The sequence below is a fragment of the Chaetodon trifascialis genome, chromosome 6 (assembly GCF_039877785.1).
Source record: "Chaetodon trifascialis isolate fChaTrf1 chromosome 6, fChaTrf1.hap1, whole genome shotgun sequence".
Taxonomy (NCBI): Eukaryota; Metazoa; Chordata; class Actinopteri; order Chaetodontiformes; family Chaetodontidae; genus Chaetodon; species Chaetodon trifascialis.
Genome location: NC_092061.1, coordinates 24,327,431 through 24,342,883, shown reverse-complemented (window position 1 = coordinate 24,342,883; position 15,453 = coordinate 24,327,431). Strand labels below are relative to the sequence as shown.

The 15,453-nt window shown below is 42.3% G+C and overlaps 2 protein-coding genes across 4 annotated transcripts in view; both read right to left on the bottom strand.

Moving 5' to 3' along the window:
• Positions 1-1,032: 1,032 nt before the first annotated feature.
• snrnp27 (small nuclear ribonucleoprotein 27 (U4/U6.U5)) lies at positions 1,033-4,450 on the bottom strand. Its single transcript, XM_070963722.1, has 6 exons — positions 4,262-4,450; positions 2,969-3,101; positions 2,580-2,692; positions 2,358-2,437; positions 1,572-1,636; positions 1,033-1,219 (listed from the first exon to the last, which is right to left on the bottom strand). Exons 1-6 carry the CDS (start codon positions 4,296-4,298, stop codon positions 1,165-1,167), a joined length of 483 nt encoding a protein of 160 aa, XP_070819823.1. The 5' UTR covers positions 4,299-4,450; the 3' UTR covers positions 1,033-1,164.
• Positions 4,451-5,038: 588 nt separating this feature from the next.
• add2 (adducin 2 (beta)) overlaps positions 5,039-15,453 on the bottom strand; it is a 17,752-nt gene continuing 7,337 nt past the window's right edge. For 2 of the 3 annotated variants that reach the window (XM_070963719.1, XM_070963720.1), the window contains exons 6-15: positions 14,156-14,305; positions 13,662-13,805; positions 13,301-13,399; positions 12,576-12,752; positions 10,521-10,766; positions 9,133-9,249; positions 8,946-9,032; positions 8,709-8,835; positions 7,430-7,513; positions 5,039-6,474 (exon numbers count right to left, since the gene is read on the bottom strand). In XM_070963719.1, the coding sequence (XP_070819820.1) occupies positions 6,218-6,474; positions 7,430-7,513; positions 8,709-8,835; positions 8,946-9,032; positions 9,133-9,249; positions 10,521-10,766; positions 12,576-12,752; positions 13,301-13,399; positions 13,662-13,805; positions 14,156-14,305 (1,488 nt within the window). In that variant the 3' untranslated portion in view covers positions 5,039-6,217. The remainder of the gene's footprint in view (positions 6,475-7,429; positions 7,514-8,708; positions 8,836-8,945; positions 9,033-9,132; positions 9,250-10,520; positions 10,767-12,575; positions 12,753-13,300; positions 13,400-13,661; positions 13,806-14,155; positions 14,306-15,453) is intronic. The other variant, XM_070963721.1, reaches the window with a different exon arrangement.

Genomic DNA, 15,453 nt, shown 5'->3' with positions numbered 1-15,453 from the left:
ACAACTCAAGCTCCTATTGGGCGTTTAAGCCGTCAATCGTCAAGGGGGTCGGTATTCACTGCAACTGAGGGACTGATTCTGCCATTTTGGTTCTAATTCGTATTGCATATTGTTCACCGTTTTGAGCCGCAATGGAGTGTTTCTGCGTTATGCACCTGCACGCTGTGATTGGTTGCTTAGTGATAAACTTTTTACTGATTGGCCGCAATGCCCACGAGCTAAAGCGACAACGCCCGCTTCGAACAGAAGACACGCCTCTTTGCCATGCTGTTTCGCGGTGTATGGCAATGATTGGCTCTCGTGGTGTTGTCTTATTTCATGTTCAGGGATTGGCCAGATTCACATGCTCTCTTGCTATTGGTCTCTTGTTTCCCCTATCGCAGATATATCCGCGCATGCGCACACCCACAGCTTTCCGAAACATGATAGCAGTAAAAGCCTGCTTCAAAATGAGACGGATGCCCATTTTAAAGCAGTAGAAAAACACAGGACCTACGCAAAAGACAACATGCAATGGGTGTGAACGCTGAAAAACGTCCTACGTGTAGAGCTAAATTTAATCCTTGAATGACAAACCAGCCTGTAGCACTGCACTTGGAGAGAACACCAGATTGCATTTTGTGGCAGAAGAAACATTTACAAGCATGCTAGACAAGAATACCGAAGTAATATGAGTGTAGGATGAGTTATATTTAGAAAGCCAGTAGCTCTAGACTCTGTACTATGATCATATTGATCGGCTTACACATTTTAAATGTCATAGTGTTAATACAACAATTATGTGTCAGGAGATGTTCCTGCACATCATGGCAAATGCAAGAGGCAAATTTGGCTTTAAAATACAGATGTTTTTCACAATCAGGGGTGCAAGTGCATATTTTTTAAAATGCTTTTATTTCAGATGAATCCCCACATACCCCAACAACACAAAGCTCCATGCATTTTGTCCACAGTGGATCTCCCAGCAATACTCAACTGTGGCGTACTACAAGCACTAGTATTTACATTTATGTGTTCATTTGTTAAAAAAAAAAAAAAAAAAACCTATACAGAATCCTTGCATAACACAAAAGAGATTCGAAAGAACAGGAAATAGCACACCATCCACTACTGTAAGGGGAGAATGGAGGTAAGCTTCTCGGGTATCACGAGTTGTTGACCCTTTCAAGCAATGAAGTCCAGTGGTCTGTTGAATCCACCTTTTCTGTTCATGTACTGCCTAAAAAAATAAATATATAAAAAAACACATTACATCACTGTTACCCTCGCAACACTTGCAGATTACATCATCGAGCACCAATGGGAGAGCCGGGATCTCTGCATAGAAACACCTGCTAGGTGATTGGCTATATTAACAGTGGTTGATACTGGGAGCACTCAATGTGAGGGAAGTGAAAAGTTGATGTTTTAACTCAGTAATCTGACCAACAGCTGGAGTTCCAACAATAAATTCAAAATGATCAATATAAAATAAGATCAGGGCTTATGAAGCATCTCAAAAAATGGTCTGTGGCTACGTGCAGCATCACACAAACTGCAGAAACATTTGTTTTTTTTTGTTGCTGACGTACCTGTATTTTCTCTTCATGGTCACGTTGACAGCATGTGCATTGGCTGATCCGTCAGATTTCCTCCCCTGTTTGAAAACAATGTTAATGCCTCGCACATGCAAAACATCACAAATTAAAGTTTAATAGCGATGTATTGCTAATTGACGAAATGTAGAGGTTTTTGCTTGACTTCCATTGCTCCCTTTATTCACAAAGCTAATTTGTGAGGACAATTTGGAAGGTCAGATTGTGCAAAATCTGGAAAAGCTCTTCTAAGCTGCAGCAAACACACAACTGAGAAGTAGGACTGAATTACCGTAGGCTGAGAAGATACTACACAGTGTGTTGTACTGATGGTACACAAAACCATGATGGAGGTTTTCCCATTTTGACAGATGAAACTAACTACAACTCAACATTTCCTCCAACATTACATGCCTGTAGCTGCTTCACAGTCAGAAGTTATTCTAAATTTAAACTTGTACAATTTTCACTTTTCTGTTTTTGTCAACAGGCAATCATCTTTGGCATAGAGGCATGAACATCATAGCTTCAAAAAAAGCATGGTAAATGGAAATAACACACCCTACTCTGTGAACCTTGGCTTCTCTGATACTGCAGGCATTCACCAGGTGTTTGTGGAAATTCAGAGCACAATGGTGATTAAAACTGGTGCACAGAGCAGGTCCACTGATATGAATGCAAACAAACAGCATGCCCATCTTCAGCTTAGCTGCAGAATGGCAAGAACTTTATTTGTGATAAACTGCACCACCTTGTGGCTGCACAACAACCATGTGCTCTCACCTTGGTGGTGTCAAAGGAACCAAATCCCATCACTTTCATCATCTCAATTTCTTCCTCTGTTTTGCCTTGCATGTCTTCCGCTGTCAAAAAAATGATGGTATTGAATTTTGGCTTAAACATAAATACTGCGCTTGAAAATGACAGAAGAAGAATCAAACAAAATTTCCTCATTAATTTATGAGAATAGAGCAAACAGACAAATATTATTCATATGATGCATACCTGAGATCTGAATGGGCTTTGCAGTCTTATCCTTAGCTTCTTTGCGTTCATCTTCACGTCTGTCTTTTTGTCGACTAGGAGAGACAGAGGAAGAGCGATGGCGTCTGGGTGACCTGCAGAAGGAACACAAAGATGGCTGCAGGATGGGTTGCCACGACCACTGAACGCAGGCAATTCTGCCACTTAGAGTGATTATATTATTCATGGTTTGTTTAAGTCCCTTTAGGTTGCAAATGAATGAACTTGTTCTCAAAGGGCAAAGAGTATCAGTTCCAATATATATCATGTTTATCATACTTATAAACATAAAAAAACAACCACTTTCTAGTAAATCAGGCACGATGGCAGAGTGCTATAGTACCCACTGTCCCAAAAAACTGCTTCCTCACCTTGAACGCCTCCTGTGAGGAGATCGTGAGCGACTTCGCCGTCGGTCTCGGTCGCGATCTCGAGAACGAGAGCGATCTCTATCCCTTCGCCTTCGCTCACGCTCCCGTGAAGTCGAGCGAGAACGCCTTCTCTCTACAGGAAAGAAGGAAATGAGATCATGACAACAGCAGTAAACTGGGGGATTTGAAACAGACCATATCGGCATCCACACACTGTAACAGCTTTATACATGATACACCTGATGTTTAAACAACATGTAAAAAGGTAACTGTTACAACTTGAGTCCTACTTAAATGTTGAGCATACAGTTTTCCCTTACAAGTATATATTGTATTGAAACATATGACACAAGACAACTAAGTTATAGCTTGGTTACCAAAAACCTGAATCTGGAGAATGAAGCAAGATGCTCTTAAACTGCCGATGCATTAGCTATACATTTACCATTGATACTTTAACCTTTGATCACTTCAGGTAAAACTTGGCCCACAAGGTCGCAAAAACACATTTACATGAAAGATAAGGCTCTGATCTCAACCAGTGTCTTTTCCCATATAAGACACACATCAGACAGAATTCTGTTAAACGAGTTTGTGGTTGAGACATCACGGTTCATGGGAAACACTCAATAACAAACTCTTTGATATGAAAACTGACACGTGTACAGACTTTATGTCAGCATAATTGGCAGATTTAATCCTCGACTATCACCACCAGCCTTTGACGTCAGAATGTCTCAAATGGCAAACAGGGATGCATGCATAAGTTGTATTACAACGTAAAAACATCATATATGTGATAGTAATCTGGTACAAATGCAGGGACCAAAGAGGTTAAGCTGCTCAGACTTTATTCTGCTGCTAATCAACATGTGTATTTAGCAAGATAATGTTAGATTTAAAAAACAAACAAACAAACAAACAAAAAAATACCTAGAACACTTTGTTGGCCTCCTCATATTCAAGACTAGTCCAAAACACAATTAGGTATTCAACATTACATCGCTTTTGCGACAATGTTATTCAACCACAATCATGTTGAATAAGTAAGCTGACACAAATGTATTAATGAACACGTGAAATGAACTTACACAATAAGTCACATTTTAAGATGTGGAGTCAGTGCTGAGAAAATAAGATAAATGAACATTTTCTGTGTGTGTGTGTGTGTATGTATGTATATTTGCTTTTTCCCGGTGTAAAAGAACTGGAAACAGTGTTGTAGGAGTAAAACACCCAGCTAAACATACGTGCTGTTAACGTTAGCTTAGTTGGCTACTTCTTGTTGCTTACCTCGTCTAGGAGGAGTTCGACTCCTGCTCCTGCCCATTTTCCAAATATATCAAATGTTACCCTTGCAGGTGAAGTACGAAGTAACAAACAACAAGAGGTGAGAATTACGAACAAACGGTGGGTTATTATATTTCGTTCACGTTAATGGCTGCCACTTCAAGGCAGTATTGTGTTTTCCGGTTAATATGTGAGCTTCCGGTGACCTTTCTGCAGAAGAGCGCCCACTATCGCCCCGGAGAAGAGCCGTTTTTTTCTTTTTCTTTTTTTCAAACCGTTGAATGCAGAAAACATTCAGGTGACATCAAACATCTTTATCCGTGTTGTTTGACAGTGGTTTGTAGTATCACAATATGCATTACCACACCCACAGGCCTGTACTGTGATTTGTGATGCCATTCATGCATAAAATTCAGGCTGTTATTAGTGCTTTCTTTGTAAATGCAAAAAACTACTATTTTATAGCATTGAAACAAACACTGTGTAGTAGTTGTTAAATTGAAAGCAGTAATAGTCTATTACCTTAGACTTCATAAAGTTTATGTAGGTGTAAGTGACCGTCTTGAGTGCACGGTCAGCTCCCAGTTGCTGTCACATTTTCTGTCAATTCATTGCATTATTCAAAAATGTGTTATACTGTCAAACATCCACAGTGTACATCTGTTTGCAATCACATTTTTGTGGCAGCCTGATCAAATGTTAAAGTTGGCATGCAGAGTGACACGACTCCAAAGTGGCACAAGGTAAACACAGGAGAAAAAACAACACATAAGCTTGATGTCCAGTTGGATTTAAATCAAACTTGATCTTTAATGATTGATACATGGTAACCTTGCAACACTCACTTATACATCCTAATATAAAATAAATAAAAACCATGAGCAAACATCACACATCAGCATTTTGATAACAGCTACTGGTTAAAACAGAAATTAATTACAACTGTCAAGAGGTATTCTGCACACATACATTTCAAAGAAAATGAGAAAAGTGGAATGTTTAGTACCTTCAGTATCCTCTATTTCTGGGTTTCAAACTGCATTGACAAGCAACAAGTTCTTTATGCATTATCCTTTTTTGGGTAATAGTGGCATTCATAGCGGTTTGTGTATTGTTGCGAGCCAGTATATTTTCCCCGCTGTCTTTTTCCTTGTTCATCCCTGCTGTATTAATGTCAATAGGCTGATCTTTTTATACACAAAACCAGCATTCAGAAGAGCACAATCAGTGGCTATCAGTGTATTTCTACATGTACTGCACCTGTGCTCACATCGATACCTGCAACATCTATCTGATAATTAGAACCAAATCATGACTAGAAGATGCCTATGATGATGAACAAATGCAACATAGTAGAATGCCAATGTACATATGATAAGTGCCTATACATGGATAAGGGGTGCATAATTCAAGGGAACTTAAATTTCCACCGTGTCTTGAAAAGTTGTGGGTACAAAATATGGTATGAAACAGTTGTAAGTGCACAGGTTCACACTAGTAATCCCAGTTTTAGAAAGGAATATGTTTGACTGCCTACAGAGTGAAGTGAAGTAATGGTTTGATAGCACAGCAGGTGGAAATAAGACATGAGCAGTACAGGGACTCTGTGTGTGTGTGTGTGTGTGTGTGTGTGTGTGTGTGTGTGTGTGTGTGTGTGTGTGTGAGAGACAAGAAGTAGTGTGTCAAAATGTTGGATCCGACCTGGGTCAAATAGTATGTGAAAATAATTATCAGTGTTTTTTAACCTGCTTAAGATGAATCACCACATAGATCAAACCAGTGAGGACGAACGTTACAGTAAAGTATTTGAGGGTCAATTTAGCACACCATGTCTGTGACAGACATCTTTACTGACCGCGTTTGAATAGATCTGATGTGGTTAACTCATCTGCTACTCCGTCATACACTAAGAAATGTTTCACAGTAGTATTTCACCGAGGTCTGGTGTGTTCGAGTGCCTCAGGTCTCTGCTTTCTCCTTCTGCTTCTTGCTCTTCTTCAGGAACGATGGCGGCTTGAACTTCTTTTTCTTCTTGGAAGGGGACTTGGAGGGCGAACCCTCGGGGGTGCCACCTTGCGGTTTGGCAGGCGGAGCAGCAGGTGTGGAGGAGGTGTCGTTGGTTGATAGAGCCTTCATCCCTTTCTCCAGTTCCTCTGTTGTCTGCTTCTCCTCCTCGCCTCCATTCTGTATGGCTGAGGAGTCGGTCTTGGCCTCCTCTGCTCCGAGTTAAGAAGGACGACAGGAACAAAGGACATTTAGCAACCAGACAGAGCAGCTTGAGTGGGGTAGAGCTGCAAAGCTACATGAAAGACATGTCACCGCAAATGAACATGCTTGCTAAATGAGATGTGGGTTGTCATACTGTTTCTCTATACTTACTATTGAGACAAGACCAAAGCACCAGAAGTGTGCCCTACAAGTCAGTGTGGAGTGACACAGAAAAGGACAGACAGACAGACAGACAGAGACAGATACAGAGGGAGAGAGTACAACAGATACAGTGGGTACAGTGACAGGTGGATTTCCCTACAGAGCGATGAAATGTGGCAAATGTAAATCACGCACGCATCAACAGCTCAGGCGACAGAATGGTTCCAGACATTTTGACTTATGCAGGTGGTCCATTTCCAGAGCAACGCTGGCTCACTGCCAGAGCTACGTGTGGTGTTAACGCTACAAGCCAAAACTGTGTTTTCCTGCTATATCAAGTCAAAATGTCTTTCACGACAAAGATCAATTGCACATGCCAACAAACCCTGACCGCCATGTTACTCCTTTAGATATCTACAAATATCACTGGGAGTCAGAGCAGACAGAACAGCCTGTCTCAGTTTTATCTGTCTGATTGATATTTAGACTGGAATGAAACTGGACCGTAATTTATGGCTGGCCTGAATAATTCAAAGCCCAGACGTTCACCACCATAGGAATGAAGTATACTTCTAATCTATAAAGCAGAAAACTGGCATTAGATGGTCCAGTTGTTTCTGAATGTGTGTTTTAATTGAACACAGACAGCATCAACTGCTTATGAGGAGGTGTAACACGGTTGTCAGTGAGCATTTGAAGCATGAGAGGGCAGAAGCATGAGTGTATGTAAGGCTTGGAGCAGGCTGCTGGTCAGTGAACGCAGCAAGCAGGGCAGACAGTCAGCGCTCTGCCAAGCCTCACCTGAGAGAGGAGGCTGGCTGGGCGGAGGGCCCTTTGTGGGAGAGGTAGCGGGGGGAGACTCCTTGTCACTTGCCACCTCCTCCCCTACTTCCACAAACAAACACAGTGACACACACACACACAGTGACACACAGTGAGTGACAGTGAGGGTTCAGCTGTGCAGGAAGTTCCATTTGTGAGGCAAAGAGAAGTGAACACAGTTTACATGACAGTCACAAGTTTGCATTGGGGGGCTGTGTGTAGCATTTTAAATTCAAAAGTGAGTATCTGTACATTTTCAAACAGTAGTTTCAGTAAATGTAGAATATGCATGATTTGAAATTGAAGGTATGTACTGATACTTAAAATGCTACACACAGCATCTTTAAGGAGGTAAGAAGAAAGTGTGCGATGAATGAATAGTGAAAGTGAGGGGTAGCATATTAAGATGCCTTTACTACTCTACTGTATAGCCAAATAGACACCCCGATCGCACCAGTAAGAGACAGTGAAAGGCTATCAGATGAATCTAAATGAATACATCAATAATAAATGCAGTTCATTTCATGATTAAAATAGATATATTAAGCTTCATGGCATTCCCTTAACCTCCAGCCAGGTGGTAAAAAATGAGAAAAGCTTCTTATTTTTCATTTACCTTCAATCAACTGCTAAAATAAATTAATAATCTATTTTATTCTTCTGTTTATCTTTCACTTGGCTCTTTTTGGTTTTTCTTTGATTTTAAAAGCATACGTTTTATTATTTATCTATTCCCTATTTTCTCCAAGCAGCATCTCCCGTTTCCCTTACCACATGCTGACATGATAACATGATGAGCATGTCCACATACATCAGACCAGGGATCCATACAGGTTGCCTTTTAGGACATATTTCCTTTATATTTATTTAAACATGTATCTATATCATATTTTATTTTGGTTAATATTTGCTGTGTGTCACGCACATTGAGCCTGCACTGTATGAGATGTACTATAGAAATGAATTTGACATGATTTGACTGACGCTCTTTAGGTTAAATGGGAGCAAATCCCTGCAGCCAGCTTCCAGTAGCTGCTGGCAGGTCTTCCCAGAATGGTAGAGGCTGATGTAGCCACAGATTGATGGCCATGGTTTTGGAATGACATGTTCAACTATCACACGTGTGCAATGTCAACCAATGAACCTTTAGCCATACACAGCGAGTGAAAATAATTTGAATCACTATATTCTAATACTGCTTTAAGGATAAATCATAAGAATGAATTATAGTACTCTAACTGAGCTGAATGAATCATACCATTGGTCCCTCCATCCTGTTTCCTCTGCACCTCCTTGCGGTATTCCTCCAGCTCCTGGTCTGTCAGCTCGTTGAAGGGATTGGGAGGTTCTGGCTCTGGTGGGACTTCAGGTGGGTTGACTGGAGACTAAAGACAAGCAGAGACACAAAATCACAGCTTTTAACTCTGCAGCTCAAGAGGAGGACTCAGAAAGGAAAAGAGACAGATGTTTGGCGAGCAGTGAGACTGCAGTCTACCGGAGGACTGTCCACTGTTATAACGCTGGCGAGGACTTGAGACTGTGGTCCTGCTGTCTTCATGTCCTGACGATTCTGCTGTCGGATCTGAGGGGCAAAAAAACATCTGTGTAACATTTCTGATTCAGGTGAGGACAAAGATGGGACTTGTGGGGGACAGAAAAGGCCAAAGGAAAGACGTCGTTACCTTGTTTCGTGTCTCAATCACCTCTTGAGGGTTGGTGAAAAGAGGCACAAACTGGTTTGGGTTCTCTATCTTGATGGCTGTGCTGCCAGCTTGTGTCACCTCTTCTGTCTTCAACCACTGAGGGAAAGAAAACCAACAATCAAGTCAAAACAATATGTCACATGTGCTATTTAGTCAGACACAGGCTGACAAGAAAACAGCCACTTGCTTCCTTAAAAAAGTTGTATTTTCTTTTTAGAAAAGCATCTTTTTATCAAGCAGCTTTAATCATATGGGTGTTTGTCCACCAGAGGGCAGACTCTGCACTGCAGTAGTCATCACAGAGCAGTGGGCTTTCACCTGCAATGCAGAGAAGAGGAGAGAGAGGAGGGTGGGAGGGACTGAGGAGGAGAGAAAACAGAGAGGGAGAGCTGAGCTCCTCCCACTGATGTAAGACAACCAGTCTGGTATTGTTTTCATCTCTGAAGGACTCATCACTGCCGCTCTGCTTCTTCTTTTCTCTGAAGTACGTAGAAACAATAACAAACGCTCCTCAGTGTTTTTCAACCTCCATGTGAATGAGAGGGAAAAGTGTTGATTTTGGATATAGAAATAGCTTTGGCTGAGAGCACATCAAATACATCATTTCTTTTCAAATTAATCCATCTCCTGCTCACATCACTGATATTAAAATATAGCAAGCAGCACGTCTTCTCTTTTTCATGCCTACTGTACATCTCAATACAGACAGTCCATCTATCCCTCCCCATCTGAGTGGGAAACATTACACAACTTTAAGGTCACAATGATCAGTCTGTGATTTGTTCACTTTTAACAGAAATGATGGCCCAATGGGGGCACCCCCTTCCCCCAAGGGGGGCTCAGCCCTAACCCTAAGCCTACAACATAGTATAGAAGTGAATATCTATAGCACATAGTCTGAAGAATATCATAGATGTAAGATGAAACTGAAGGGCAGGATTCAGAGAAAAAGGCACAATTACATATCTGTCTGCTGCTTCAGCACCATGGACAGCACAATGAACAGATCAATACACAGCACAGTGAGGCCACTCATGTTTCAAAGCCATGGTTGTGGCTCACTCAGATAATGTATCAATGAGTGGGGCAGATTCAAACATATTCATCTAAACAGGCCCTCTGCCCCTGCATGCTCTCTGCTACTAGGAGATGGAGGGGGTCACTTTGCTAATAAGGGGGATGGTATCCCCCCAAATCACATACAGATGATGGCCACAATGTAGCGTGGTCTGCACAACATTGTGCAGCTGTGTTGAACAATTAGCAGAGAAATGTTCATGGACTCCAGTTTGGAGCATCGCATTTCAAACATGTCTGGTTTGCAGTGTGAGCTGTTCACCAAATGAAAAAGAATGATTGAGCCTCACAGTGGTGCGGTGTCCCGGGCTGGCTTGCTCCTGGCTGACTTTTTGGTAGGTGTTGGGGGTGTTGAGCCATCGAGTCCTCTCCTGCTGCTGGCGCTGGGCAAAGGGGTGCTGCCTCAGAGCCGGGTGGACTCCGTCGTCATCAAACTGGTGGAAAGCTGTGGCAGTTGCGGGCACCTCCACCTCCCTCCGCGTGCGCGATCGTTCCAGCAGCACAGGGAAACGGTAGGCGTAGCCTGTACGGTAACCCTGTAATACAACAGTAGAAAGAAGCCTGAGGGTGTACAGTATGCATGCTTCAGACATAACGCCCATTTCGGTCCAGAAAGCAGGCACTATTCCACTGGTCTACTACAGCAACAATTTAGCTGTACCGTGTTATGTCCAGCTGTAATCGGATCCACTGTGGTCCCACAGCAGGGGATAACAGCACTGATCCTGACTGCCAGCAGAGCCTAACCTTTATGCTCTCTTTCCTCAACCAAGCCATGTTATTGCACTTGAAGGAACAGTTCAAATTAAACAATCTGCCTTCCAGCATCTCCAACATGTATTAACACATCGTACCATGTTTGTTTAATCTGTAAAAATAAAGTCTAAAAACAAGTTTTACGTGGGGTTATATCTGGGGACTATATCTCGGCTGAGGGCTGTGACTTTCTGGAGTCTTCGCATCACTGTCGCCAGACAACCAGCAAAGACCCGTGTGAAACTGCAACGTGACATTTATATTGTTCTGTTTACTCCTTAAACAAATATAAGATATAATTAGTGAGCTTCAGACATGGTGTTATGGATTTTGTTAATGTTGGACAGAGCCACTTCCTGTCTTTATGCTAAGCTAAGCTAACTGGTTGATGGATATAGCCTTAAATTCAATGAACAGAAACGAAAGCGATCAATCTTATCAACTGAAGTGTGTGATCTTGTAGAGCTGGAGCAACTTTTTCAAAGTCTCACCAAGTCTCCTGTGTAGTGCAGAAGTTTGTGCAGTTTGTAGTTGTGACTGTATCTGCTGTTTAGTTACTGTTGCTGCTTTACATTAAAAGCTTTCTATTGGTAAACCACAGGAAGGCTTTCATGCTGTTAGTGTGAAGCGCCTACATGAAATGGTGTTTTTGTCACAGTGCTTGGGCTGCATTCATATGATGTAGGATAGAGGGTAGAGATGGGAGATGTTCCCAATGTTATGACTAGCAAGAGTTCACACCATCAGACGACACAAGACAGTTGCAGGATTGCAAGGTTGGTTGTGTGAGGGTTAAAAATACTGTGCACAGGACATAGCACGGTACCCATTACATGTGCATTGAATTACCTTGAAGGACTTCAGCTGAGGCATTAATATTTGTTTGTCCTTCCATCACTTTAATCTTGTCAAGCACCAGTGTCCCATAGTTGAATGACTTGGATGTTGACATGAATGGTAGTTATAATTCTGCCAATTTTCATTGTGGTAACTTGAATATAAAATGAGCCTGGCGTTACTATCTGGCAGTTAATGTTCCATTAAACTTGGTCTACACAGCATGATATGAATACTTTCTGTGCTGTTTGTTAGTGGATCAGTTTTAATATTGCATGGGAGGAGTGGTAAGAGAAGCAGCCGCCACAGTGAGCGGGTTTAGATGAAGGACTGCAGCTGACAGAGATCCTGCAGTTCGTGTGAATCAGCAAACCTCCCACACACATCGAGGCAAGTAACACCTTTGAGCATGCCACCCTTTTAATTCCGGCAAATCTTAAATGGGATAATCTAGCAAATCAGCACAATGTTGGGACAATTGCAAGAGACCCATAAAAAAAAGGCAGAACGTTTAAAATCTATGAAGCAGAGAATGAGACATTCTGACTTTATATTCCTTAGTATGGCATCCTACACAAGCATCTCTCATTAGACATGCTTGGTAAATGCCTTTCAAACACCATGCTCCATGTCCTTGATGTCCCTGATCAGTGCTGTTTTCAAAGTCTTTAGAAAGCGGCTTCATGAGCCACAGAAGACATTACACAACTGCATTCATACACTGTGCAGTACTCTCTGTAAATGCTGCGTACCAAGTTATCCAGAGTTCTCATGAGGGCTTCAAACTCATGCTCCCCGATGCGGCTCTTGTGCAGGGGTCCAAAGGTGGAGCCAGCCCAGCCCACAGTGCCGGTTGGGTTGGGTTTATGGGTGGTCCGGTCCAGCAAAATAAGGTTCTGTTCACCGCCAGCACAGCACAAAGCTGACACCTTGCACACACACACACACACACAAAAGATTTAGAACAAGCTGCAGCTTCTCTTCATTCTCTATAAAAAGTTACTGAGCTCAATTCTTGCTTTTCCAAATTCTACTTCATAGACACAAATGCTCAAAAGCATCATAACTATATTTACTGTGAGGGGAAAATATAAAGCATCAATGACCTTACAGTGACATATCTGCTTGCCCACAGGCCACTGTTGGTCCTGTAGGATTACTGCAGTGCCTCTTTGGCACGCAAGACTCTTTAGTGTATTATACTGCAGTGCAGAGCTGGTGGCTGAATTACAGTAAAAGGGTACCAAGACAAGGACAACTGCCCAGGTGTAAAAGTGGTATTATATTATGTACACATGCCAGCTCGCTCTCCCATGCTCACACACCCACACACATGCAGTGGCAGCACTCTGTCTCCAGTACGTCAGCTGTTAGTCAGTATAGTGTGTGTGTGTGTGTGTGTGTGTGTGCGTGTGTGTGTGTGTGTGTGTGTGTGTGTGTGTGTGTGTGTGTGTGTGTGTGTGTGTGTGTGTGGCACCTGGATCTGGCAGGCAGCCTGGATGTGGTAGATGGTGTAAAAGGCCTCCTCCACAGACTCCCCCAGAGCCACAATGCCGTGATTCCTCAGCACCAGAACCTACACATCATGAAGTCAACATTTACACAGGATTAAAATCATTTTTTCTAGTTCATGATTGCTGCAGGTTATTGAGAAATGACACTGTAGAATGAGAAGGCACACAGAGACTAGCTCCCCAGTTTCAGTCCTCGTGCATCAGCACCAGCTTCAGTCATTAATCTGGTGTAAGACCACATCACCTTAAGTCTTTTCTTCATGGAAAGCACGACCCACGAATCAGGTGTCAGATTAAAGGTACTTACTCTTCTGGTGTGCTCACCTTGCAGGTTGGACCCAGGCTCTTCTGCAGCTCCACCCTGTCCTCCTCCTCCTCCATGACCCCATTGTAGTCGTAATAAGCCACATCACCAACCAGCAGAGCCTCATGGGAGAGTGGCAGGAGGCCGCACTTCATAGCTGAAACCTGGAGACAGTCAGCTGTTATTCGTGGCAGCAAAGGTCATGAAACAGGCTCATGTTCCCCATGCTGAATGTGCTGTACAAGCAGATCCCTGCTGGACACTGATGTCATTAGGCTCAGAGACTGCAATTGATAAACTGCGCAATGATACTGAAGTTAGTTAATTACCAGTGATCTCACATGTGTATGTAATGGCATCCTGTGTTAATAGTATGAATGTGTTGTTGCTAAATCCCTCATTCTTGCATGTGTGTCTGGATGTGACCAGTGTAATGGTGTCTCCTTTAAACAATACAGGACGGAGCTGTGAGCCAGCCCCGACCTCTCCTTGGCCTGAGGCCAGGCTGACTCACCGCAGCCGTGGCCGGTGTGTGGAGGTGAAGCAGACAGCGAACATCTGGCCGGGCCGAGTAGATGGCCGAGTGCAGGCTGAACTTCTCTGTGTCCACGCCCAGGTTGGTGCTGCCCTTCTCCACCACCTCACCCAGGATGTTTACCTTCACCTGGAAACGTTTGGGAAGAAAAGTCATCATCAAATCTGTAACAGCTCGCTTACACCAGTGATATTCTGACGGAACAAAATGTAACATGAGTAGCATTTGTCATAAAATCAGTTTTAAAGGTCCAGTGTGCAGGACATAGGAGATCTATTGGCAGAGGTTGAATACAGCCCAGATCAGACAAACCAGCTGAGTTTCAGGTCCACTGTGGGCGGGGTGAGGCAAGGGGTATTCAATCTGCAGCCTCGCAGCCAGGTGCCACTAAATCCTACACACTGGTCCTTTTAACACTTGTGCATAAAAGCAGATTTTCCCTGACTGAATGCTGTGCATCTTTTCTTGGACTTCATGCAACTTGTTTCAAATTACATTTTTTTTTCCCCTGACATGGGTTTTTGGAAGACTGATAGATCAGTTATGGATGAAACTGACAGCAGCTAGTGGTTGTAGCTATATCGTAATATAATATTATCATAGAATATAACATCATATTAATTACAATTATTATAAAAACTACATTTTGATGTTGTGAAATGATATGATGGTTGCCTAGATTCACTCGTTTCTCTCTACTGTCTGTATTCCAGAGGAAAGCATGTAAAGCATCAAACACTGAAGACATTACAACCCAAGACAATATGCACGTCAATAATTACAGCAGAAAAGACTGAATGAAAAACTGCCAGTTGGCAGACATTTAATCAGTAACAATTTGATAGTTGATTAATCGTTTAAGTCAAGTATTTTTCACTATTTTCTGACTAAAGTCTAAATGATTAATCATTTAAAAGAAAAAAAATCCATATTTTAGATCTATCAGTCGGTACATTACCAATAATAAAGCAAGACTCCATTATACTCTAATGCAGATGATCAATTAGACAATCCCACCGACACAGACCATTGTACCGGTGTATTATTGATCAATTTTACTATAACACAATCAAAAATAGCATCATATCAATTACATTAGAGGACTAAATACACCTTTGCGTAAACAGTCCACATACACTCAGTGGCCACTTTATTATGAACCACTGTGCAATCTAATGCAATCCAATACAACTGTTCTGACATGAAGTCCACTTGTATGATACCTACTGTATAACATTCAGTTTCTGTTGACAGCGTCATAGAGCCGTGAATTCGAT